This window comes from Leuresthes tenuis, unplaced genomic scaffold, assembly GCF_036924035.1.
Source record: "Leuresthes tenuis unplaced genomic scaffold, fLeuTen1.0.hap1 SCAF_9, whole genome shotgun sequence".
In the NCBI taxonomy this organism is placed as follows: domain Eukaryota; kingdom Metazoa; phylum Chordata; class Actinopteri; order Atheriniformes; family Atherinopsidae; genus Leuresthes; species Leuresthes tenuis.
This window is the reverse complement of record NW_027325363.1, coordinates 12,128,385-12,153,700: the sequence shown is the minus strand read 5'-3', so window position 1 is coordinate 12,153,700 and position 25,316 is coordinate 12,128,385. Positions and strand designations below refer to the sequence as shown.

The 25,316-nt window shown below is 39.7% G+C and overlaps 3 protein-coding genes across 5 annotated transcripts in view; all 3 read right to left on the bottom strand.

Moving 5' to 3' along the window:
* The window catches only part of schip1 (schwannomin interacting protein 1), a 209,430-nt gene extending 206,055 nt beyond the window's left edge, over positions 1 to 3,375 (bottom strand). Inside the window, exons 1-2 of the mRNA XM_072392349.1 lie at positions 3,287 to 3,375; positions 2,958 to 3,045 (exon numbers count right to left, since the gene is read on the bottom strand). Coding sequence (XP_072248450.1) covers positions 2,958 to 3,045; positions 3,287 to 3,309 — 111 coding nt within the window. The 5' untranslated portion in view covers positions 3,310 to 3,375. The remainder of the gene's footprint in view (positions 1 to 2,957; positions 3,046 to 3,286) is intronic.
* A 1,341-nt stretch (positions 3,376 to 4,716) lies between these two features.
* Positions 4,717 to 14,279, bottom strand: mfsd1 (major facilitator superfamily domain containing 1). 3 transcript variants are annotated; one of them, XM_072392340.1, is made up of 17 exons: positions 14,039 to 14,279; positions 13,806 to 13,858; positions 13,456 to 13,568; positions 13,269 to 13,311; positions 13,079 to 13,146; positions 12,793 to 12,901; positions 12,563 to 12,665; positions 11,983 to 12,081; positions 11,545 to 11,656; positions 10,012 to 10,068; positions 9,685 to 9,841; positions 9,069 to 9,166; positions 8,827 to 8,939; positions 8,648 to 8,695; positions 8,370 to 8,436; positions 5,333 to 5,438; positions 4,717 to 5,132 (listed from the first exon to the last, which is right to left on the bottom strand). In XM_072392340.1, exons 1-17 carry the CDS (start codon positions 14,205 to 14,207, stop codon positions 5,073 to 5,075), a joined length of 1,575 nt encoding a protein of 524 aa, XP_072248441.1. In that variant the 5' UTR covers positions 14,208 to 14,279; the 3' UTR covers positions 4,717 to 5,072. The 3 variants fall into 3 exon arrangements, with proteins under 3 accessions (XP_072248441.1, XP_072248443.1, XP_072248442.1); XM_072392342.1 differs by lacking the exons at positions 4,717 to 5,132; positions 5,333 to 5,438 and adding an exon at positions 5,611 to 7,169; XM_072392341.1 differs by lacking the exons at positions 4,717 to 5,132; positions 5,333 to 5,438 and adding an exon at positions 5,611 to 7,163.
* A 4,319-nt stretch (positions 14,280 to 18,598) lies between these two features.
* On the bottom strand, positions 18,599 to 25,316 carry p2ry13 (purinergic receptor P2Y13). Its single transcript, XM_072392339.1, has 4 exons — positions 25,152 to 25,316; positions 22,641 to 22,842; positions 22,174 to 22,563; positions 18,599 to 20,302 (listed from the first exon to the last, which is right to left on the bottom strand). Exons 2-4 carry the CDS (start codon positions 22,821 to 22,823, stop codon positions 19,847 to 19,849), a joined length of 1,029 nt encoding a protein of 342 aa, XP_072248440.1. The 5' UTR covers positions 22,824 to 22,842; positions 25,152 to 25,316; the 3' UTR covers positions 18,599 to 19,846.

Below are 25,316 nucleotides of genomic sequence, written 5' to 3'. Positions count from 1 at the left end.
ATGAGAGACGTATGTGATCATATGATTTCAAACTGGCATTTTCTCTTAGCAATATGGCTATGGGGTAAAACGGCAGACATTGATGTCTTCGTGTAGCTTTGTTAGAAACCTTTAAATCCAATTAGAGGTGACAGGAGGATAACAGAAGCAGGAGAAAGAAAGGAAGACATTCTGGTCTAGTGGTGTAAATTGATGTAGATTATGAATGACAAGCTTGTGTATGGACTGAAACTGCACTGAGTTTTGTACTGATCAGGGAACAATGTGCATTTCATAAGCCATCATTAATACCGAGCTGGAGCAGATGCAGTAGCTGCAGTGACCAATAAGAAACAGCAAAGACAAGAAGGCTTTCATTCTCAAACTGTCATTAAACGGACTCATTTATTTAGCACCACTCAAGTAAAAGAAAAAAGTTCACCTAGAAGATTGAACTAAAAATAAGCTCATAAAATGATCTCTATTATCTTCTCTATTCTATTATCACTCCACTAATTACCAAATTTGAGAAGCTGGAAAAAGCTAATGCCTGAGGATAACACATGATACTGCATGTGTCAGCTGATCTGTTTTCAAAACTGTTTGTTCATTAATTTTCTGCTGACCTAATGACTTGGAGAATCAGATAAATCTCAGAGACGAATGCAAAAGCGAATCAATGAGAAAGAAGTGCACACAGGATTGTTTTCTGTTTAGGAAAGATGGAGATATCAAGAAAAGTGTGGAGGTGCGTGGGCTGTGAGGAGTTGGGATGAAGGAGGTGTGAGGATGAGAGAATGACTATAGAGTGCATCAAAAATGCTAAATGGAGCCCTTGAGACTTTTCGACCTGCTAATATTAACCAGAGGAGAGCTGTTCTGGTAACATATAGAAAGGAAGAGGAGTGAGAGTATGCACACACATCATCAATGAGTGTCTGTCTCCCAGTGATCAAAGACTAAACGCACACTCTGAGACCATACTAGCCTTTTCAAGACATGGTAAACAGATGAGATGGATATCACTTTAAAACTGGGATATGTGGGTGTGCATCCATCCATGTTTGTGAATCAGCTAGTGAGTTTATGGGGCATTTCGATGAAAAGACAAAAGATCTTTTTTCTTCTCATGGTATTTAACCTGCAGCTTCATATTTAACCGCACAGCTGCATGTCTTTTTCATGAGATCATGTCAGGTCAAAAGACTCCATATTCTGTCAGTGTGCAGGCTCATCTCACTTCTGTGCAGGTTATTACAGCTCAATCGTGGAGCGTTTGAGTGAGTTGGAGCAAACGGCACTCAGCGCTGCCGTGTCCCACTGGGCAAGATACAGTGATGCACTTCTGAAATATGACACCACACCCCCACGATGTTCCTCTTTGCATACGGTGTGGAATGCTGCATCCCGGTCTGTCCTATCACACGGGGTCTGAATGACACACATGTTGGTTGGATTTCTGCTCATGTTGAGCAAAAACTCATTAAAAAGGCATCACACTGAGACATCTTTTCTTCGTGTCCAGTGAATTAGTAGCAACTAGAAGCTTCATGTGCAATACTAATTAATGGTTTTAGGATTCCAGCTGTGAGTGTGGTGTCAACCATTTCAACTATACTGTATATTTTATGCTTAACGCCATTAAATGTGACTCATTTGGCATGCTGTTTAAATAACCTCTCTGTAAAATGGTTAACAACACGGCGAGGCCGTAAAATTCAGCTGTCCCATTGATTACGTGGTAATAGCTAGATAGATTGATGTGTTTCTCAGGGGGTTCCCACCTCAGCAATGACTCTGAATCACTCACCCGAACACAGCAAGAGGAGTAGCCTCCATAACCAATAACCCACATTTGTATCGTAACTCATATTTCACATCACTGATTAGTCTTTCACACCAAGCTTCTTCTGCTGACAGGGACCTCCCCTGACATAGCATTTCAGAGTTGAGCTGAGTCAATTCGGATATGTCTAAATTAATCTATTAGGGTTTTTGGGACAAATCTAGACACAAAATTTTGAAGGTTGACAAGAGCATGCAATAAACAGAAGCATATGTGAGTCTGTGCATGGAGGGAGGTGTTGCGCCATCATGATGTGTTGCAGAGTAGGTAGGAAGCTATGATGGAACAGTGCTCTCAGATCTCGCAGGCTCAATAGCCTAAGCCGCCGATAATGCGCAACACTACATCACTGGCATTAAATATTCACCAGCTCAATACAGGCAGATGAAGTTGCGCACCTCCACTCGCAAAGAAAACGTCTGCACGTGTCTGTTAAAGAGGACTGAAGCTAAACTAATTTTTACTGCAAAGTCAAGAACGACAACTGCTCTTCTTAAACCCACTGCTTGAGTGTGTAAACATGTGTCAGATCCTGTGCACGAGCTCTGGCCTTATTGAGGAGTGCCTGACTCCTCATTCAGCTGAGGAATTCTGCTGTTCCTGCTGAAAATTAAGTCATTTATAAGCAAGGGAATAATATGGCATTAATGAGACCTTTTCAGCTGCCGCACTGACAAAAATCTTTAACTGGCCTCAAGCCGACATAAAAGAGCGATTTCCACAAATCAAATTGAATTCAGCTAATTGTGCCATTTGAATGGGTGAATAAGGGAAGCTAAATTAAAAGCAGATAGGAGATTTGTATGGAGGGAGGGAAGCAGGTTTACTCAAGCTTTGCAAATATATCTGTCTATAGTGTTGGTGTATTTCTGTTATATCTTCACTGGGGAAAATATGCCATAGATCATGTTATTCATTTATTTTTATAAATGGTTGTAAGATAGCCTATGAAAGTGTTTGCTACTGACCAGTGAAAGCATCAACTTACTGCTGAGTCAATTACATCATTGCTAAGATGATCCCTCATGAAGAAAAAAAAAAAAAAAAGTTAGAAGAAAAAAAAAAAGGACGACCTTCATCCAGCACCAGTGCACACAATCCAGTTTTAGTAGCGACGTTAACACTTTCTTACCTGGTTATTAATGCACAGAGCAAGGTGCTTCCTCTCCCGAGCCAGACTCCCGCTCCGCAGCCTCACCTCTTCTCCTTGGTACATGCTTCTGGAAGGACATCACTCAAGTTAAAGATGCAAAACTATCCAATTAACAAATCTGCTACAAGCTGTCAGTACGCCAATCGGCTGTACTCTGAGTCCACAGAAACAGGGAACCATCATGCAAGACTGTCTCACTCATCGTGCATGTCGAAGCAGCCTGTACTGGAGCTTCTCGTTTATCTTAAACGAGCACTGTTGCATTCAATTTGTAGATTTGAGGACGAGTCTCTGGATGTGACACCAACCTGTACGCGCCGTTCCTCAGCATGACGAGCTCCTTCCCAGCAGTCAGACACAGATGAAGTGAGCACTTTCAGTCGAGAGCAGCTGGTGGGAGACCAGACTTGGAAAATTCTCGCAGCCAATGGGATGCTGAGCGTGTGCGCGTTTTTTTTTTTTTAACGAATACAGTGCACCCCTAGCTCGTGTGCTGACGGCATCATTTAACTTGGCAATCGGCGTTAAATGCAGCATTAATTATTGGGAAAGCTGTATCTCTGAGGATGGAAGTCTATGATAGGGTTCTTTAAAAGGTCCCTATGTGTGCCAGTCTGTTTGCACATAGGAGACATCACGGGTTATTTAAACTGCTGGTGGGTGGGCAGGGGGACAGTTAAACAAACACCTGCAAGCCAGCCTCACACACCAGTAGATGAGCTGTAAGACACTTGGTCAATTTATCAGAGATTTAAGATATTAAAATGTTTGAATTGAGGACTATCAAATCTGTCCAGTGACCAACTTTTACTACATGGCAATTCTCCCGGTGCTCCACAGCCTTGTTTCTCTTGACTCTTAGTTTAAACTGCCCCCCTGCGGTGGCCCGTGTGCTGGAGGACGCTGGAAGTTGATGTTCCCGTCTCCACATATAATCAGCCACACTGTGGGGAACCTGTGGCCAAAATCAACAACAAAACAGTCAGGTTTCTGTTTTTTAGTCAACCCGCACTGCAGTATAACGTTTCTCACCTGCCTAAGCGTTCACAGTTCCCTTGGAGTGCGCCACCTCCTCGTGCGCCGCCACTGTGAGCGTCAGGATCCATTTGGATTCCCGCCAGTACAGAGATTTTACCGAAACTTGTGTTTGCGCAAAATTAGATCAGCATCACGGCAGTCTAACTTTTACTTTCAATGTGAGCTGTTTTAACTACAGCGGGGTTCCCGATTATATTACTAATCGTTGACTACTTACTAAAGTGGGGTGGGGGTGGGGGTGGGGGGGGGGGGGGGGTGGGGGGGGGGGCTGCCCACTGGAAGTAAACTGCAAGAGGTCACTACTTTTGTAGTGCCAAGAATACAGATTTCATCAACACTATCTACAAGCTTTGTTTAAAAAATAATAATTTTATTGTTTCTAATATAGGGCTATATAAAAAAATATAGAAATATGTGCAACTAAAAATTATGTGTAACATTTCTAAACTGTTCTGGTATCTTGATAACCTACTAAACCTGGAGGTCAAGCAAAATAATAAAAAGAAATACTGCAGATGAAGTGAGTGTTTTAAAATAAAAAAATAAAAAAGTGTGGCCAGAGGTGGAGAACATGTCAGGAAACTGGTGCCCTCTGTCGTTTGCAGAGGGCTGCATCTCAAAAATAGTTCCTGGAACAACATAAAGGGACAATATGACATCAATCCATTTCACATGATACAATGACCTGGAATGAAAAGAGAGGAAAAACATTTGGGCTGTTTGGTTTATAGAAAAAAACAAAAAGGCACCTCAAACGTGGAGCAAATAGAAATATGAAATGGAACAATGAAAATTATGAGGTGGAAACAGTTTCCCAGAAAACAAATACACCATTAAAAAAAATCCACAACAGATTCACCTGCAAATACATAGAACTGTCAGCTGTGTAGATTTATACATAAAAAAAAACAACAACAACAACCTTTGAGGTAAAACGTCCAATAGTGCTTTCATCAAAAAGTGATACTTTGTAAGCATCTTGTTCTAGTGCACACGTGTCTGTAGTCCCAAAGTTACTGTACATAGCTGCAGGGGCAGACAGCTGAGTGACGGGCATCATTTCAGAACACTCCTGTGGGCAAGTGATGACAGATGGGTAGAGCAGTGGTCTGGGAGCTGAGAGCGGAGAGAGCAAGATCATTTTAATGAAAAGGGAAACCGACTACAGACGACGCAGCAGCACTGTTGGAGTAAAACCTTCTTTTAATGTGAAAACTGACGTACTGTCACCGTCAAGATTAGAGGCAGAATGAGTTATTAAATGGATTTCTCTTTGAAATGATGTCTTATTAGAAATTTGGTGTGTGCGCGCATACCTGTGCTCCCAGCCTGGAGAGATAACGGTTGCGCAAGCCAAAAGCAGACATGGGTGTCAGCCGGGCAAGCTCACCCTCTGTCGGCTTAGTGGGCCGTCTTTTAATCCTGCAGGGATAATAATGTGGCCACCTTAAATGTCCCCACAGCCACACGGACATCAGCACGATTATGCAAATATTAGTAATAAGATGAATCACTGTGTCCTGCAAAAAGGGGAAGTAATGCAAATGATAGAGGAGACAGAAATACTGCAGTAATAAAGGAAGGATTCAAATGCTTAAAAATAATCCATGTTTAATTGAATGCCATAGGTCTTGGTATCAAAAGAGATTAGCTTCTGCGAAAAAAGCTTCATGTAATCTTTTTAGTGACTTTACTTCAAGTCTTTCTCAATTCAGCTGTACAGTGGATCGCCTGAAATGTCTCAATCTCATATTTCTACACACGGATCAACAACAGTTAAAGTATTTTAAAACAGTTCAACACAAACACTGTCAGTTACACAAAGGCTGCGCCACCACCACAACACCACAGTGAAAATGAGGTGAGGATAGCAGAGTGTGCGACTCCATACATCACAGTGCTCATTTTAATGTGCAATCACAATGTTTTGACTTGAAGCTAAAGACCTTTTTCCTGCGTTGATTGAATGCTTTGTTTACAATTCTATTGGGACTTGTTTGCCCAACTGAGGTAGTGAGTGCTAATCATCCACAGCCAAGTCTGGTATTAGCACACAGAGACAAATCTCCAGCCACATTGCTGGAATGCTGAGAGTTGAGCATGACGATTGTGGCGAATTGTGCGGATGAAGTCACAATTTGGGGAAGTTCTTATTACAAGTTAATCACCTGAGCTTAATAAACGAGCAAATCTACAAAACATCATTTAAATGCGCTTTTAAAAAGGTCACATTAATTAAAAACTTCCAAAAAGTTGAAGCTGCGAACATCGTTAAGTGGGTAAATGCATTAAAAAGTGTGCCTTTCCATTTTTCTTATCGTTACAGTAATGTAGTATTTGATGATGCGACAGAATGTAAACTTTTATGAACCTCATAGGCCAGTGAAGAGCAGATAAAGAAATTAGGAAATAAAACAATTGAGTAATAATGATTAAACAGTGAAGAGCTGTGCTCTTTTTTTTTTTTTTTAGATGATCCAGCATTAAACAAAGGTCAATGGTGCATGCAGTATGATTAAACTGAACATAACGCGCTCCGAGGGAGAGTCAACTGTGACACATTTTGGTTAGCAGTTATGGTGAGTGCTGACATGCGAGATGTGGTCTGCAATAAGATCAAGTAACAACATTCTGCTGAAAACAGTTTAAAATTAAACTGGCACCCACAATTCGTCCTAAAAATTAAAAACGGATATAGAAATACTATTTCATGAGGTGCAAAATCATGTCATAAAATCAAGTTTTCTGATAAAAGGGGTATAGGCACTGCCTCACTGGATATAAAAATGATTAAAACATGTTTCAAGCATCTTAACTTTCTTCTGTATGTGGAGAAACTACATGCTACAGACTGACACACCAGGAGTCAGTGGTGAGTGAATACAGATAGAAATAAAGTCAGTGAAGTCCAAACTGGGTTTTGTCATTTGCCAGTGTTCTGATACGGGTGGTATCAGATATTAATATGCAACAGCCATTCCCAGACAGTCAGTTCTGGTGCAAAGAATCACAGATGACATCACTGGGCGGAGTCAGAACCGCAGTCCCGCCCCATGGCAGTAGACTGAAAGCTCTGGGGTGGACAAAGCAGCATGCTGGCTCTGAAGCCCAGGACCATGTGTGTTCGCCCATCATCATCATCATCATCATCATCTGGAAAATATCAGTTACAGCACAGACCAGAGTAGATCAGTTAGTCTGTATAAGTCACATGTAAACAAACATTAAATTACAGGTGAGACGGACTACTTAGAGACAGAGGGTGACAGACGGAAACAGAGGTGACCACCATTCATGGCCATTGTGACAAATCTCATGCAAGAATTATGACAACAGTTTATCACAGCCACCGAAAGAACTAGTGTAGGTTCGTTTAATAGTGCCATTGGAAAAAAAACTAACCCATTCACAGGTGGTGACATGAGTCAACTTAAAACATAAAACCATGTCCTGCTTCATGCTGCAGTGAGTTAAGACTTTTTTTTAGTCAGTCTTACTTGTTATTACGAACAGTGCATGCAGTGTGGTTAAATCCAGAGTTTACAAAAATAAAAAGTGAGGCGCAGCCAGATAAAGCATGCGGTTACTGTAGAATGTCACCTTTCAACACTGAAAGGTAGACCACAAAACTGTCTGAAGAATGAGTGTTCTGGTCATACTCATTAGTAACGCTACTTTTTATTATTTTTTTTGCTCAACCAAGATGGACAGTATCAGCCGAGGTATGTTTTCATGGTTGTTTGTTTGTCAGCAAGATTAAGTAAAAGCCCCCTAAGCTTAAACTTAGTGGGGAGGTGGAACAAGAGCCAGCAAAGAGACCTCTGAGATTTGGGTAAAAATCACTTCCTGATAGAAATGGCTCCCAAGGTGCCTTTCGAGTCTATACAAGGTGAAGAATTTCTTCTGCCAGAGATGATCCTCTCTTATCATAACATTACACAGCAACTACCAACAAAATACTGAGTGAAACTGGTGTTTAGGGACCTACCTAAAGTAACAGATCCAATCCAGATCCTTAAACAAAGTGTTTGTAGGTGTGCCTACATATGCCTACTTCAACTGAAACACACAATCAGCAAAACACACACTAAAATCATGCTAAGTTTCATGAATCATTTCTGTTCATCTCACTGGATACTAATAATTCATCTAGACTTGTATTGAGGTAACAGGTTCAACTAAAAACAAGAGCTCTCCCTAAGTTCGTTAGTCATCTAATCCATAACATGTCCATGCCCTTTGATTATATGATTAAGTTATTCAATATGTTTCAGAGATGCTTGTCTAATTACTGGGTATGTGGTTGGAAAAGCAGTGACAGGGGGGCGTGGGTGAAGGTTAAAAGCTACTCACTCTGCATCTGAAGTGCCTTCTTTCTGGAGTTTGGCTCTGGACGCAGCAGACCGGTTCAAATCTCCACCTGAAGCAGGAGAGGGAGATGGAGAGATTAGGAAGTGAGTGAGCGATAGTAATACACAAAAAAAGAAAAAAGGCAGAGTGAAATTAAGAGATTTCACAGTGGGAACAAATGTATATAACGAGCTGCGAGGAGAATAAGGAGGAAGAAAAGAAAGCAGCGGAATGAAAGAAGTGAAGCAGTTGGAAAATTCAAGTTTCCAGAGTTCTCTTACCTTTGAGATAATCCACAAAGTACAACATCACCACTGCTATCAGTGCAACTGCAAGACAGGTGGAGGGAAACCAGTGTAAAGAATCAATGACAATATCACTCAAAAGTGTCTAACAGGACTTACTGGCAAACTAGAATATCGCGTGCAGACACACACAGGAACAGACAGGAAATACTGACTGCAAATACAGGCGCAGAAAAACACTTCCAAAACCAGGTATCCTCTGGTGTCTAAAATGGCCCCTGCTGCGATGGCAATGACGGCAAGTCCAAGGTTCTGGATGGACTGCATGCTGTTAGGAAAACACAGCAGGGTACAGTGTCAATGACTAAAAGATTCAATAATAATCCACTTGTGGATTGCCAAGTCAAGCAGAATAGGAGACTGAAGTCATAATTATGTAATTAAAAAAGGTGCTTACAAGCCATAGGCTGTTCCCAGTTGATGCTCAGGTACCACAAAGGCCACCATGGGCCACAGAGCACAGGCCAGTAAGGAGTATGAGAACCCGAGCAGGGACTGGAACGCAAGAAGGTGCACACATGCTGTCACATTACTTTACACTTGTGAAGAAAAAAGATAGCGTACCCTTTCTCATATCTAAGGTTTTACATATCAGAAGAAAATAAAATATCACGTGGTCCTTACCTGGTCTTACAATTAGGTCAATACAAGCTCAGATAATGGTGAGGACCAGATGATTTTCAACTAAGTCTTGATACATAAAACCTTAGAATTGAAGGAGGGTGTGTTTTCTCTTACATTACTGTATAACACAGCTAGTTTATTGCATGGCAATATGCATAAGATTGTAAGATTTATAAGGTGCACTTTTATACCTCAATGAATTAATATTTAGCTAAATTCAGCAGACTCAAAATCTTATGACACCGTGGCTTGTTTGTACTGAAAGAGTCAAATCTAAGACTTACACTCCTGATAAAGCATATCAAAAAGAGATTCCTGATCAATACACAAACATTTGCTAACAAGCAAATGTTTAGGGCTTGAGTGCCAAAGGTTCCCTGGGGCATTACCATGGCGATCCAAGGGTTCCAGAAGGTAAAGGCAAGCATCATGTGAGCGGCGAGTGTTGCAACCACAGCAGTTATCACCCAAACCACATTCCTCCCAGTCTTATCAACCATAAAGCCCAGAACCGGAGATGCAGGTGCTGAGATGATGTAAACAATACTGGGAAAGACACAGAACACCATGAAAGGTCTACGCTTGAGAGATACTACAAGCACTCTACGAAAATAGTGTTTATTCTTACTCTTCAGATATCATTTTAAAATGATTAAAAAACAAAAACAAGTGTTGTGGTCTTGCTGTAGCTTTGCCTGATATTAAATTCGAGTTACCTGTTGACAGCTCTTGCTTCAGCTGGGGAGAAGTTGAATTTTTCAATGAAGAACACCCTGAAAATGAAAAGATAAGGCGATAAGGGTCATAGTACAAACAACTACTCAGCCTGTACACTTCCACAGATGTGACCACATAGGGAGGCCAAATGGAGTTTACTCTTGCAGCAGGTAACTGTCAGCTTTCATACATTGCTCTCTATCCATGTCTCTATCCCCATTTGCATAGCGACTACTTGCTCTGTCAGCTTCTATTGGTCCGGTCTACTTGGTTAGGGTTAGGAAAATGATGGTTTGCTAAGCAGAGCTGACATATTATGGTTCATGGATTTAACTTTATTTTATAAAGCTCTTGGAGCAACCATCTTGCCCTCAGCCAGTCTATTAAAAATACACACTTTCACAGGGTTAACACAGCACCTTTAAAAATAAGCTACAGAGCACTTGGTGCTTTACAGTCTGATGACGAGTGTTGTGTTGTTGTCACCAAGGACAAAACCTACCTTGCTGCAATTACTTTGTTTCCAACCACAATTCCAAAAATGTTGGTTGGTATGCTGAACATTGTAAATAAAAACAAAATGCAATGATTTACAAATTTCAGAAACCAACATCTTATCCAGGTGGTTCAAGCATCTGATTGGAATGCCTCCCGTTCGCCTCCCAAAGGGAGGTTGATCAACCAGCTCCAACTGAGAGGATTAGGCCTTGGGCATGGATGGAATATCTTATCAGTAGAAAGTGAGTGAATTATCTCTCTTTCAACATTCGATGTGTTGTCTGTGTTCTGCTGTGAGTAATATATTGATTTATGAGATTTGCAAATAATGATATTCTGCTTTTATTTACATTATAGTGTCACAACCTTTTGGAATTGGAGTTGTATCAAAAAGCTTATTCTTACTCACAGACATTGATAAGTGTCTCAAAACTGTCCTTTTTTTCCCTCTTTCCAGAAAGGTACTGATTTTTCCCCCCCTCTTTTTTATTATGAGTCAATCCCCACAACTGAGTTCTCCCACAGAAGCACTCAAGCAAGGAGAATTTCCCTGATAAATACATTCATCATGATGCTTGCAATCACCTGCAGTGGCCAGCTGTTATAAGAAGTTATTTACCCTTTTTGCTAAATGAAAATGCACATTTCAAGTGGCTAATTTCTGAAGATTTAAGTATTTTGCAAGAACCAGATGGCTTATGACTCAGTGGCAAAAGGAACAAAAATAATACACATTACTGGGCTTACTGAGGTATTTGTTGACTAGAAAATATATTGAATAAGGTCCTTTTTTTGCTTTAAATCAGGATAATGAAGCATTAACATCCATGAAAATATAGGCTGCATTCTATAATAGCAACTATCTAATGCATTAGGATGGTCCGGTGATGTGTTTTTCAGGTGGTATAAAAGCATTGCTAATGAGACTTTGTTCTCAATGTGTTCCGTGAGTGATTCTGAGACATTAGAAGACTGTTGGGGGTAAGACTGTGTTAGTGTGTCTGAGTGCAAGAGAGCACAGATGAAATACTCACTGCCCCAGTCCAATAAAGGGGAAAACGGCGACGTAATAACCCACACAAATGATGAAGATGAGCCACAGGGTGAGGGAGAAATCTTTCACATCAGTCAGCTTAATCACCTCACCTAAAATGCAGGATCAAAACACAAAGGCAGGTGTAATACAACCATTTGCTTTTAGCACCAATGGCTTCTCTTTCAAAAACACACCCTCAGGTATTAATGGAAAATCCTACAACACACTGAATTTAAATGGGTTTCTTTAAGAAAAAATAAATAAATGTCATCTTAGTCATCCAAAGTCCAGCCAAACAATCAGAACCAAACCAAGGCCTTTCATTCTGCCACCGTCCACATTAGGTTTGGAAAATATTTAAGCAGTTATTGTTAGGTATGTGTCAAAGAGTAAAAACACAAAACATAAAAGACAACATTATCTTGGAGTACATTACCCGTTTTCCCTTGTTCCTTGTGTAGGATCCTCTCTGCTCTCTTATCAAGGAATGCCAACACCAGTGCACAGACCAGTGAAAACAGGCAGGTTACACCAGCTAATGAGAGAAAAGATGCATATAAAGTGTTAATAAAGCTGTTTTAAGTTATTATAGTTACTATAATACTCTCACAAGAAGCCTGACAATCTCAGACTGATTCTGTTACCACATGAATTAATCTGAGACAGTCAGATTAAAGTTCCATTTACAGTAGCAGGAGGGAAACAGACCATAAATGACCATGAACAACTGCAAGATCTGCAAAAATGGAAGCACTTTTACTCAACTCAAAACTCACAGGAAAAAAAAATAAAAAATACAAGAAGCGACACTTCTCCTAATCTTCGCGAATCATTTGAGGCAGCAAGTATCAGTTTTAGTTCTCTTTGCAACTTCTCTGTCTCCTTTGGTTGTGTTATCTGAGATCATCACTTACAGCGAAAGGATCAACTATGTGCAACACAAAGACAAAGCACATTTAACCAGAGGCTCAGTTTACAGTCTGTTCTACTTGAGCTGAGCACAAGTGTGCACTTACCTATCATGAGTGATGCGCCCAGCGCAGTGTATCCAGTGCTGCCGATGATAAGTGCAACTCTGCCATACACCCAGCCCATTATGTTCATGTTCACTGTGCTGCCCTACAGACAAGAGGAGGAGGAGAGGAGTGGAGAGGAAAGGAGGGTGAATGGACTCGATGCTTAAAGTCCCTGCATCGGTGACACATGTTTTGTATAAATAAAACACTCTTGCTGGCAGTGTCCATACCAGTCGAGCCATACTCAGCTGAAGGCCAAACACCAGATTGAGCTCCTTGCCTTTAAACCAGTTGACTGCATATGTGTTTTGGGCCACAGCCAAGGACTCTCCTCCAATGCTATCCAAGAGAAGAAAGCAGGCAGAATGAGCTAAGTAGGAAAACAAGACTAAAAACTGAGTTTGAGCGGAAATATAAATTCTGAGATTTGAATATATCAGACAGCGTGTTGGCAAGTGGCATCTGAAATATCGAGGGAATGACTCGTGCATGTTTGTGAAATAGGAATTTTTTTACCCAAATACAAAGCGCCCAAGTTCCATCAGCCAGAAGCGATTCAGCAAAGCTCCAGTAGCAAATATTACCTGTTGCAAAGAAGATTTTCCATGTATACATTTACTCTGATTAAGACGGATTTTTGTAAATTTATCTTTAAATCTATCTTTTTTTTTTCTTTTTCACATGCACTTTTCCAAAATAAACCTACCTGTCCAACACAGACAAAAAGGGAAAAGATGATGGTTCCCAGCCTACATGGACGACAGGGAAAAAACGACACTGATCGAGATGTAATGTACACCAGCCAACAACTCTTTCACTTTGATTTTTGGTCAACATGCATAATAAGCCAAGTACGCTGAACAAAGAGTGCTCTGAGTTATTCATCTTTGTACCTGATGCCAAAGACCCTGTCCAGCAGAAACCCTCCGAGGAAGCAGAGAACCACATTGGGCCAGGAGTACCAGGCATACAGCTGCATGAACTTTGCTGTGTTCAGGTTCAGATCCTAGGAGAGTCCGGAAGAAAAACTAAATTCATGTGTGGAATAAAGTCTTCAAATGGCAGAGTTTACCAGGAGATTAACTGGCTTTTCTGGTCTGACAGTTAAACAGATTAATAGATGAGTCCCTAAATGCAGAACTCTAGAACACGCCTAAAAAACCTACAACAACTATTGCGGGTTTATGTCACACTCTGGGAATAAGTGCCTTTTTACTTGAATGTCCTGGTGTGCGAAAGTTACCTGGATGACTTGAGTTTGAAGTGCAGCTGGATTGTCATAACAGAAATAGCTTCCTGGAACAAAGTACCAATGTTTACAAACGACAACTCCAATGATGACTTATGACGACTTATTAGCTTGCACGAGACACGACCAACACAATACAAGCTTTCCGGAAACCATTTGTGATTTATTTAACTTTAGTTGATCCAAAATGTCCACAATAACAAGGCAGGGGGCTGTTTACTACTCACCAAATCCCAGAAAGCACATGAAAATCAGGACAACCACCCGGTGCAGTATGTGGCTGGGGTCGCAGAGGGCGGGCATCGGTTTGCCGGCTCCTCTGGCAGCCTGCCGGTCGGTGAACGAGCCATCGTCCTCCTCTCCCAACAAGCTCCGCCGCTCCTCAAAATCCGCCATGTCCGCTTGTTTGGAGAAAGTTAGAGGCAGACGGGAAGACGTAGGCGTTCGATCATATGACCCGGCAACGACGGTCACGTGGCATCATGGCATTACGTTAACGCGTTCAGGCATGTGAGGGTACGTCATACGTCACACTGCGCGTTCTGGTATTCTCTCAGCACAGCGCGGTAATTGCAGACAGTATCTGTGACTTGTCATGACAGAAAATACATTTCCTAATTCTGAGAACAGCAACCAGATTGTGGTGTACTGTTTCTAAGTTGTAAATGTTTTGTTTTTTTTTTCCTTTCACATAACAATTATAAGTCTATGGAAAAGGTACAGAATGAAATGAAATGAAATCGTCACTTTAAGGCTGGCCTAGAGTTTTAAGGAGTATAGAAAATGTTGTACCATAGACTTGTAAAGCACATATTAACCATTCTGCAGCAGCTCTATTTAGTGTTGCTGATACACACGTCCCACTGTACATTTCAATCAGAATTGGCCCTAAAACAAGAAACTGCTGAAAAAAGCAAAAATTCTAAATGTTTTCTGTTGGGAAAATATGTAAGAATTTATAATAATACTCAGGGATACTGTCTGAAATGTTGCAACAAGATAACTTACATACAGGGGCTGTGATGCAAATCTTCCAAGATACAGAGTTCTTAGGCAACTTAGGGTAGAAAGACGGAGGCTTGTATTTTCGCTTATATGAGTCATGAGACATTCCCTTCTGCCCTTCTGGGAGCAGACAGTGGTGCTGATAATTTGGAGGCTGTAGGGCATTGCCTTCTGAGAGCAGACAGTGGTGACCTCTCCAAGTGCAGCTATTATTCTCATGCACAGGTACAATATTTGCAACATAAGCAGTTACACAGAAGTAGAAATGCATAAAGGATGAGAATTTTCTATTGTTTTCATTCCATTTCAGATATGAAATTGGTTGTTTTTCATATTGATCCACTGGGAATTCAAACAAAGCATAAACTGAATTGGGCGGCAATACAGCACAAGAACACAAGAGTTTTAGTTAGAAGAGATGGCTTCACATGAAAGTACCAGGCCATGAAGCAGCATAGTGTACAAATCCTCAATCTTTGCGATTCACAACGTTATATCCAGTAAACAGCAAAGTCATGCTAAATTATATCTTTAGCCACTGATCACTGTTGCTTACTTTGCAGAACTCCAGTCGAAAGCATTGGTGATTATTTCACTCAGCAGAAATATTGCTTGACAGTTTATCACCCACTGAGGACATGAAAAGTTTTATTTTAAGCACAAAGTTACTGACAGAATCTTTGCATTGCATTAGCTAAATCTTTCACCAGAATGATGCTTAACTGGATTTTGAACTTTATTCTATTCTTAGACATTGTATAAGTAATAACATTAGCATTAGAAGTAGAAGTAGTATAAGTTTGAAAAATATTTTGTCACACTTATTCTTTTCTCAAACGTTGTTTTTATTTTCTTGGTCTATAACTTCAGAAGAAAATGCCGTTAACTATTTGTATTAAATAAATCAGGAAAAAAAATGACTGTTTTAATCGTGTTTACAAGATCTGCAGGGTTAACTTAAGCCATTTTATGCAGCCTCCTTTCTGATAAGTCTCTTTCACACATGCTGTTACAACTCCATCTCACTAGGGGAAAAGGGGATTGACATAAAGAAACTACATTGAAACAGTTTTCCAAAAGTAACAACGATAAACTTTTAATATTAAAATCAGTTGATATAGCAGAGTGGAAACGATCCTGCCTTGTTTGTGGAGATGCACAACTCGTCACTCTGAGCAATGGTGCTACCATCGCTCAGCTGATTCTCTGATGCCACCTCAATGTGGATAAGGACACAGCGATGCAGGGCTGACTTCGGCATGTATGAATTCCGAAGAGGAGCAGTAGTGGGTTAAAAACATGTCCCTTTTTTGTGCTGATGTGATGCAATCCATGTGTGAAAGAGGCTATCATCTCCGTCTAGCTTCAGCTTCAGATGAACTCTTGTGCATGCTCTTTTGCTTTGCTGTTAACATCAAATGTCATAATTGGTTTTGTAGTTAATTTAAGTGAAGAAATAAATGTGCTAATAATGTTTCATCTGTACTTTGATTTCATATCCCTACAGGGAAATCTGACTTCTAATTGACCATTTGTCTTTCAGTGCTCCATTATTACAGCACCATGAGGGCCCATGTCCACATGAAGCCTTTTGACTAAAAAATGCTGACTGGGCGTTGAGAAGCTGTGCCTTCGCCTCTTGACAGTATCTAGCCTATATCTGCATTTTAACAGTTTATGATTTACCCCTTTGTTTTGAATTGTCTATTTGGCAGTCTTTGATCTATTTCCCAACAAGCCACTTTCTTGTGCCAGTGACACTGTTAGAAGGAGCCCAGTCCCAGGTCTTTTTAAGATAAACAAGGGAAATTGTCAGTAGAACTACTGGCGCAGAACAGCTGCGTGAAAAGCATCGCCATCGGTCTATATTCAAGCCTGAATTGTGAAACTGTTACGCTTTGAACAAGTGGTCAAAATGTTCATATTTTATTATTTCTGATGACACTGGGCTAGTTCTGACCAAAGCATGTCAGAAACATTTCATTAAGACCTCAGGAAATTGTGTCAGCTGATGGATGTTTACCATATTCTCACCTTTCTGTCATTGGTCAGGATTGTGTTTCTGGTGTCAATAGTGGGATGTGATTCAGAGGGGAAATTCCAAAATCAAAAATGTAATCCTTTACATATTTTAGTTTTCACTCTGTGGTTATTGGGCAACCCACATTTTCAGCAAAGATGCAGGTACCTGCTGAAGTAGTCGAGTATATGTTTGGATAAAAATAAGGCAAGAGTGAGGTAAACCTGTTCTATTTCACTTTAATGTCATTCAATAAAAGTTTAAACAACTTAACAGTGTCTGATTTACTATTTTGACTCACTGCTGAAGTCCAAAGCTTCATTAAACCATCTGTCTAGGGCATTATGACCTGAAATGTTTAAAAATCTCCTACTTTACTTTGCTGTAGATATGACAGGCTTGTCTATAGGGAAGTGTCAAGTTCCTATCCCTATAGGTATTTGGCTCATTTTTTATCCGCAGCTTTTGCCCTGGCTAGACTATTTTTAGCGTTTAATTTCCATGAATATAGTTTAGAATTTCTCATAATTCAATACTGTGGGGTAATTTGTCAGAAGATTTAATCTGAGGGTGACAAACGCTCCATCCTCCAACTGCAGTCAGCGTTCTGACCATTCTATAGCTCATTAATTTTCTGCCCAAATATCAGCCCCTGTCTCAACCGACACGGTGTGGCATGTAGATCATATTTCATTATTAGATTCATCAAACATAAATGCAGACTTAATTATAAATAAGTTGGAAGGTGACATTAATCCTAAAGAAATGGTTTGTGAATGTCCTAAAAATGGTCTTTTGGGTGCAGCTGTGAGGGAAAGTCAATTTATTTCCAATTCCAATTTTTTTTTTCTCCTCTCCTTCTCAATCAGATGCTGCTGCAGTAATTTCAGAGATGATGTCCTGTACTTGGAAATGCTTTTCACCTTGCTGGGTGATGTTAAACGTATTTTCCCTTCTCTGATGTCAAACACCTAATCTCTGGCAGTGCAATATGACTCTGCAGTGGACTGTATATAAAGCGGGAATGTAGTTAGAGGGCCTGAACTGGTGGTAGCAGAATGGCAGTTCATAAACCAATAAATGACATCAGGGTGGGTCCACCCATCTTCTATAAACAGTTTATAGTTGTTTTATTTGTTCAGTAACTAGCAAAAGTGCCCCAGGTTATGATCACCACCAGTGTGGAATGGAAAATAAGTAAACATAGTCGTATATATTTGAGTGTACAGGTTTAAAATGTACCAATATAAAACACACACAGTTTGAACACCAATAACATGGTAAAAGTAGATAAAAAAAGAAATAAGAAGGATAGAGAGGTTCAGAGAAGTCAGTAAGAATGATTCAAAATCATGTCATTGTCACTGCTAGTTTTGCCTGTACTTTGCTGTAGTATTAGTTGGAACTGGTTGGAACTAGTTATTTTATCTTTTTGTTTTTTTGTTTAAGTTGCAGGTCAAACATGTATCAGGGAACTTTTATACCAATAGTTATGTACAAACCATAGTACTTTTATTTGTTTTCTATTTCTAATCTGCTTAGGAAGTGTTCTACATTTTACTTAACTACATTTGTGTGACAGCTTTAGCACGTAGTTTCTTTACAGGTCAAATTTACCACACACAAAAAATGAGCAACTTGACGATTACAACGAAATATAGATGTTGATCAAACCACCCGGCAGTTCAAGGCACAGACAAAATTAATACTAGAAATTATACAATTGTCATTTTGTCAATCATTCAGAGCACTCATTTGATAACATTTCCAAATATTTCCAGATTTCGAACAAACCAATGAGTATTCTGTTTTATTTGAAACATTATCAGTGGAATAAAACATGAAAAAAATAATCATGTCAAAATGAGCTCATTGCACAGTTTAATTACATTAAATACAATATAATAGTCACAAGAGCCATTTTTCTGCTTTTATATACATTTTTGTGATGATACTTAAGTAACATATTCAATGCAGGACTTTGTTTTGATATTTACAACACAATACCTCTGCAGATTGGGAGTCAAATGAATAGCTGTGAGTACTTCTTTCACACTTCTGAACTTTAAAATGGATTATACATGACTGCCCCAAAACAGGACAATCATTCTTGTCTTTATCTTAATCTCTGTAAAAAGTCCACTAAAAGAAATGCTGTGTGTCTGTCATCTTTACAACATGTGATAAAGAGCTATGTACTCAGACTGGCGCTTTCACAGGAAGTGTGTCTCCAGAAATAGGCCACTGAGCATCACATTGCCTACATTTAAAGCAAAACCTCATCAAAACATTTTATCACACCTTCTAGACCCATGTCCTACTTTCTCTAACTATTCTAAACTGTAATCTAAGTAGTTGACCCATTGATGACGTAGATTAATGATACAAGTTAAAACTACATTAATATTCACACAATATAAAGATGTTCATAATGAAAATGACCACTTAGCATTCGTAGTATGAATATATATATAATTTTGAATACCAATTATTATTAATAGTAGTACTGTATTCAACTTGCTCTAAACATCAGTTGCAGCCTTTTATTCCTAGCTCAGTTCTTATCTTTCAGTTCCTGTTTCAAGAACAGTACTTTGTGGGAAATTTGCACTGTCAAGATGTTTACACTTCAGCCAAAGTTTTGCAAAAGGAAAGTACAGTTTGAACAAGATTAGACAGCAGGATGTTAGAAATGACAGTAGGCACAATGAAGGAAATGTGTTGGATGAGTTAGCAAACGCTGGGCAGAAGTGCTTCGTCAGTAGAGAGACAGAAGACATGGTGTACATGAAAGTTAAAGACTACTGCTGGACAAGTTAACTTTTCTATGTTCATATTGTATTGTCCTTGCATCTTAATTCAAATATCCTGTGCTAATTTTCTGATTTTTCTTTACAACCACTGCCATTAAGACAAATTGCTATTTACAAGTACAATAAGCAATCTTTCAGGTTCATCTTGCCATAAAGTTGAACGGCTATTGAGTTTGTCTGATTGTGCATTATCCAGTCTATGGCAGGCCATTGGATGACAGTCTTGTGCTGTGGTCTATTTTTGACATCTCTAGTCGCGTCGATGTTGCTGTAGGAGATTCTATGATAGCTTTGCAACATGTGGCTGTAAGTCTTTTTCTGAAGACCTTGCACAGGAAGACATAGATAAGGGGGTCCAGACATACATTTGTTGCTGACAGCCAAAGTGTGGTTTCCTTGGCAATGTAGAGTGCGTTTTGTGCCTGGCAATGACTTGCTGTGGTCCGGGTTTGGGTCAGAGTATATGGAACGCGAGCGAAGTGGAAGGGGGCGAAGCAAATAAAAAACACCCCCACCACAACAAAGACCTTTGCTTTGGTTTTGCGACTGGCAGCACAGGATCTGCTCTTCGATACCTTGTATGACTCATAGACCTTCTTGCTGATAAATGTGTAGCAAACCATCATCAGTGCAAGCGTGCCCCAAAAGACAACCTGAAAGCAAACATCAAGAAATCATCAAGCAAATCAGGAACTAAGATTCTCTTACGATTCTGTGCTATATTTCTTCTTTTGCAGTTGAGTGATTTAGATGTCAGTTGAGAGTAAGTGGAGCTGTTAGGATTTACAACACAAATTCCAAAAAAAGTTACAGCACCATGTAGAATGTTATTATTTCCAAATCTTGTAAATCAAGACATTTATTCACAGTAGATCATAAAAAACATATCAAATGTTGAAAATGAGACATTTTCATTTGTCATGAAAATATTAGTCCTTAAATATGATGGCAGCAACACATCTCAAAAAAGTTGGGACAGGGCTATATTTACCACTGTGTAGTATCCACTCTTCTTTTAACAACAATCTGTAAACGTCTGGGGACTGACGAGACCAGTTGCTTTATCTTTGGGAGAGGAATGATTTACTACCCTTATCTGATATAGGATTCTAGCTATTCAACAGACCTGGGTCTTCTTTGTTGTAATTTGCATTTCATGATGCTCCAATAGTTTTCACTTCGTGAAAGTTCTGAATTGCAGGCAGGTCAGTCCAGCACCTGGACTCCTAGTATGAAGCCAAGCTGTTGTAATAGATGCAGTATGTGTTTTAGCATTGTCTTGATCAAATATGCGATGCCTTTCCTGAAAAAGCCTGGATGGGAGCATATGTTGTTCTGAAACCTGTATATACTTTTCAGCATTGATGCAGTCTTTCCAAAAGTGCAGGCTGCCAGTTCCACAGGCACAAATACACCCCTCATACCATCAGAAATGCAGACTTTTGAGCTGCACACTCTCAACAAGCCGGATCGTGCCTCTCCCCTTTACTCTGGAAGAAGCAGCGTCCATAATTCCCCCAAAAATTTCAGTTTGTTTGTACAACAGAACAGTTTACTAATTTCCCTCAGTCCATTTTAAATGAGCTTTGGTCCAGATAATACTTTACTGTTTCTGGATCATGTTCACATATGGCTTTTTATTTGCATGGTAGAGCTTGAACCTGCATTTGTGGATGGTATGATGAACTATGTTCACAGACAATGATTTCTGAAAGTGTTACTGAGCTCATGCAGTGATTCCATGACATAATCATGCTGTATATAATACAATGCCACCTTAGGGCACAAAGAATGCTCATTCTTGGCCATGTCTATGTCCCTTAAAGACAGAAATAGCTCCAGATTGTCTTAATATTTTGATAATCTTATGTCCTGTATTTGAAAAGTTAGCACAATCTTACATTGAGGAACATTATTAGGAGATTACTAAACCTCTGTCCATCTGTATACCTAAGACTGTGCCTCATATCATGTTAAGGACCTGTTTCCAATTAACACAATTAGTTGTAACTTGCTCCTCCAGCTGTTTCTTTTCAATACCACTTTACCCCTTTACCACTAACTTTTATGGGAGTTGTTGCTACCATAAAATTCAAGATGAGCTGAAATCTTTATTGAAATTGTGAAATATCTCGCTTTCAACATTAAGCATGTTTTCTATGTTCTGTTATGAGTTGAATATTGATTTATGAGATTTGGAAATCATTATTTACTGTTTAATTTTACATTTTGCACAGCATTCCAGCTTTTTTGGAATTGTGGTTCAACCTTTTTGTGAAATAAGCCTAGTTAGCTTCTTGCTAACAGTTTCTGTTTAAGACAGGATCAATACATTTATTTACGGTTAAAAAAATTAGTTTCTGGCTTAGTATAAAGTCTGGAAGCAGCTGGTTCTAATTTCATACTGTATGGACAAAAGCTTGTATGGGATTGGCCTTCTCACGTGACAAATCCAAAATACTTTTATTCACCAGAATAAAGCATATCTCCAAAATTGTCAAAAGGTTTCTTCTATTATAGCTACCTGACAGAAGTAGTTAAATCCCTCATGCCACAGCAGGCCAGCTTTGCTCTTCATAGAAGAGCACTTGAGTCTGCCTCCAGAGAATTGCGGTGGCTGATCGCTGAGAATAACGTTGGGTAGCGCCAAAGATAACATTACCACCCAAAGAATTGCGCTCAGCACCTGGCCAACACGAACCCGCTGGAGGATGCACTTTCCAAAGGGCCTGACGATCTTCAGGTAACGGTCCAAGCTGATTAGGCCCAGCAACAGGATGCTTATGTACATGGTGATGTAGAAGAGAACAGCGGAGTATCGACAATAGAAGGCTCGTAGATGCCATAAACCCACACCTGCATCACTTAAGACTCTCAGAGGGATGGTCAGGGTCATCAGCAAGTCAGCCACCACCTGTTTTTAAAGGATAAACTAGTTTGCTTTGTTGTTGTTGTTTCTTTGCTTTGAAATGACAACAAAATCTGACTTACCACATTTTTTAGAAATACTACAAATGTTGAGGTGCTGGGGATGTTGAAGAAGATCCATGCAGCCAGGGAATTCAGTATCAGGGCAACTATAAAAAGGATACTGTATAGACAGGGGAAAACCACTGATGTTACACTGGTGTCCCTGACACACTTAACAGAGATATTGGACAGGGTGTTGTTCATCTTCTGGTCTTCAGTTGACCTTTGATTGGATGAGAGAGTAAGAGACAAAATGATAAAGAAATTATAAACAAGAGAGGACACTTTTGAGCAGTTTTTGATTGAATCTGTGTCAGCCTCAATTTTAAACCACCTGCAAGTCAAGTGCATAACATTACTCATCTTATTACAATGCAATGTTATTTACGAAAACCTTGCATCCGCTTTTGCAAACTGTCATATTCTCATGGCAACAGCACTCCACGAAAGCAATGGCTTCCGCTAGCAACACTGCCATAAAAGCTGCTCAGGAACAGCTGAGGAACAAACAAAGAGCCCTATTGTGTCGGCACAGATTCCAAACCCTCATCCCATCTGCTGGGTCAAGCTATGGAGGCCCCTACTGTTCAAGCTATAAGACCCAGAAAATAATGCCAAGATTTCTGTGCTACAGGGCACCCCAGAAGGTCCAGAAGGTTGTGCCCCAATAAGAGATCAAATTGTCTTGGCAGTATGTGGGGAACTTAGGGATCCAAACGTTTCAAAGTGCAAAAAAACTGCCAAACCAAACTCACAACACAACTTACAGAAGCTACAGTGGTCCCAGGCAGAAAATGTTGTAGTTACACAACAAAGGCTCAGAATTGTACATTTTCCCTGCAAATGTCCTTAGGCAGATGTAGCTTAACCGGATACTTAGACTGACCTTAAACTTCGTACATCATACAACATGGTGACATTCTCACAAAATGTCTCGCTATGTCTGTCATCACGACTACTTTCCACAGTTGATCCTGTTGGCCAAAAACTCTTCCATTCCAGACAGCGCAAGTTCAACAGTTCAACCTTTTAGCTTTTTACTATCATATCGCTCCCTGTACTTCCCACCTCATGTAATTAGATCTCAGATTATATGGTTAGAGCCTTCTCATTTTATTATTCATGGGTAATAATACCTGTTATGTCACACAAACATTACCCCACAAAAAAGAAGAGCTTAAGGATCCGGTGCTATCTCACAGGGATGGCTGGATTGTGGCACGTCATTTTTTTTTACAGGTTTTATGGTGATACTAGGCTGAAACTGTATTTTCTGAAGTGGTCAGAAGTTGACTGAAAGTTACTCTCTGCTTTTGTTTTTGTGATGACTGATCCCCATCAATAGAATAGGAAACCTTATTTAATCACAGAAACATTTCTTTTATGGGAACATGTCACAGGACCAAAGTCCATCTTAAACAGTCCAAGAGACCTTCATAGTATTAGACAAGTGGCTCTAATGTTATAATGAAATTCGATTCAGTTAATTTTTCTCTTCATAGTAACAGTTAACAACAGAAGTCATCTCAAGGTACTTTAAATATACAGCTCAATTCAATCCAATATCAATCCAGTTCTATCCAATTCATGTGATGCCAATTAATGAAAAGTTACATAGTTAAGGAGGCCAACGAATTGCATTATTACTGATCAATGTATTCAACAGCAAGCTTATGGCATTTTGTCTTCTCAAATAATTTTCTAGATCTTTGAAAAAAATCTTTTTAAGGGTTGCAGCTGAAATTTGTGAAACAACGTTGATTCACTGGTGGTTAGAATTAACCTGAAATGTTCAGGGGTCATTCTGCGTTTAAATTGACAATTGAATGTCGTAAATTTTAGTAACACAAAAAACAGACTTGACATAGATTTGACACACAGTCACTACAGTAGTAAAAGACTACAGTTTTTAAAGAAGTTCACTTTTCCTCAGCCACCTGTTTGCCGCATCTGGGGCCTCCTCACTTCTTCCACAAACGTTGATAAGACAAAATGCAATTTTTGTACTTGTTCATTCAGTGTTCTACCTATGCCTGAGGTCCTCATGTAGAAAACAATAATGACTTTACAACTCAGAATAAGACAGTATTTCCAAAGTATATCTTATTTCCAAATGTGTGTCTGTTTTAGTTTGCATGCTAATGTTAGTCAAATTCTTTTGCAACAGAATTCTGTTTCTGTGCCTCATATGAAGTGATAACTTTAATCTTAAGATTAAGCTGTGAATTTTGTCTTACCTTCTCTGAGGCATTGGAAGAATTATGAAAGCAATGCAAAAAAATACAGATTTTCACAAAAAGGAAGAAGTGAAATATTCAATTCCCTTTTTTACTCAAAAAGAGAGAAAAAAGCAGCAGAAAAAACAACACAAGAAAAAGAAAAAGAACTTCCTGGTGAAAACTATTTAAAAGCAAACTGAATAAATACTGTTTCTGACCTGACATTTGAGTCTCTCTCTCTCTCTCTCTCTCTCAGTATTTCCCCCCCTAACCTCTTTTTCCATTTAAGTGTGTGTGTGTTTGATGCTCTTACAATGGGTGGTCTCTGGAGCTACTGTGTGGCTGTCTTGTCACAATCCCAATGAGTTTGCCAGTCTTCCTCCGGGTGAAAGACCCTTTCCTTCCTTGCTTCCTGTTCCAATTGTCTTCTGAGAGGCTTGTTCTGCTCTGTGCCAGTCCCTCTGCCTCCGCTAGCTTG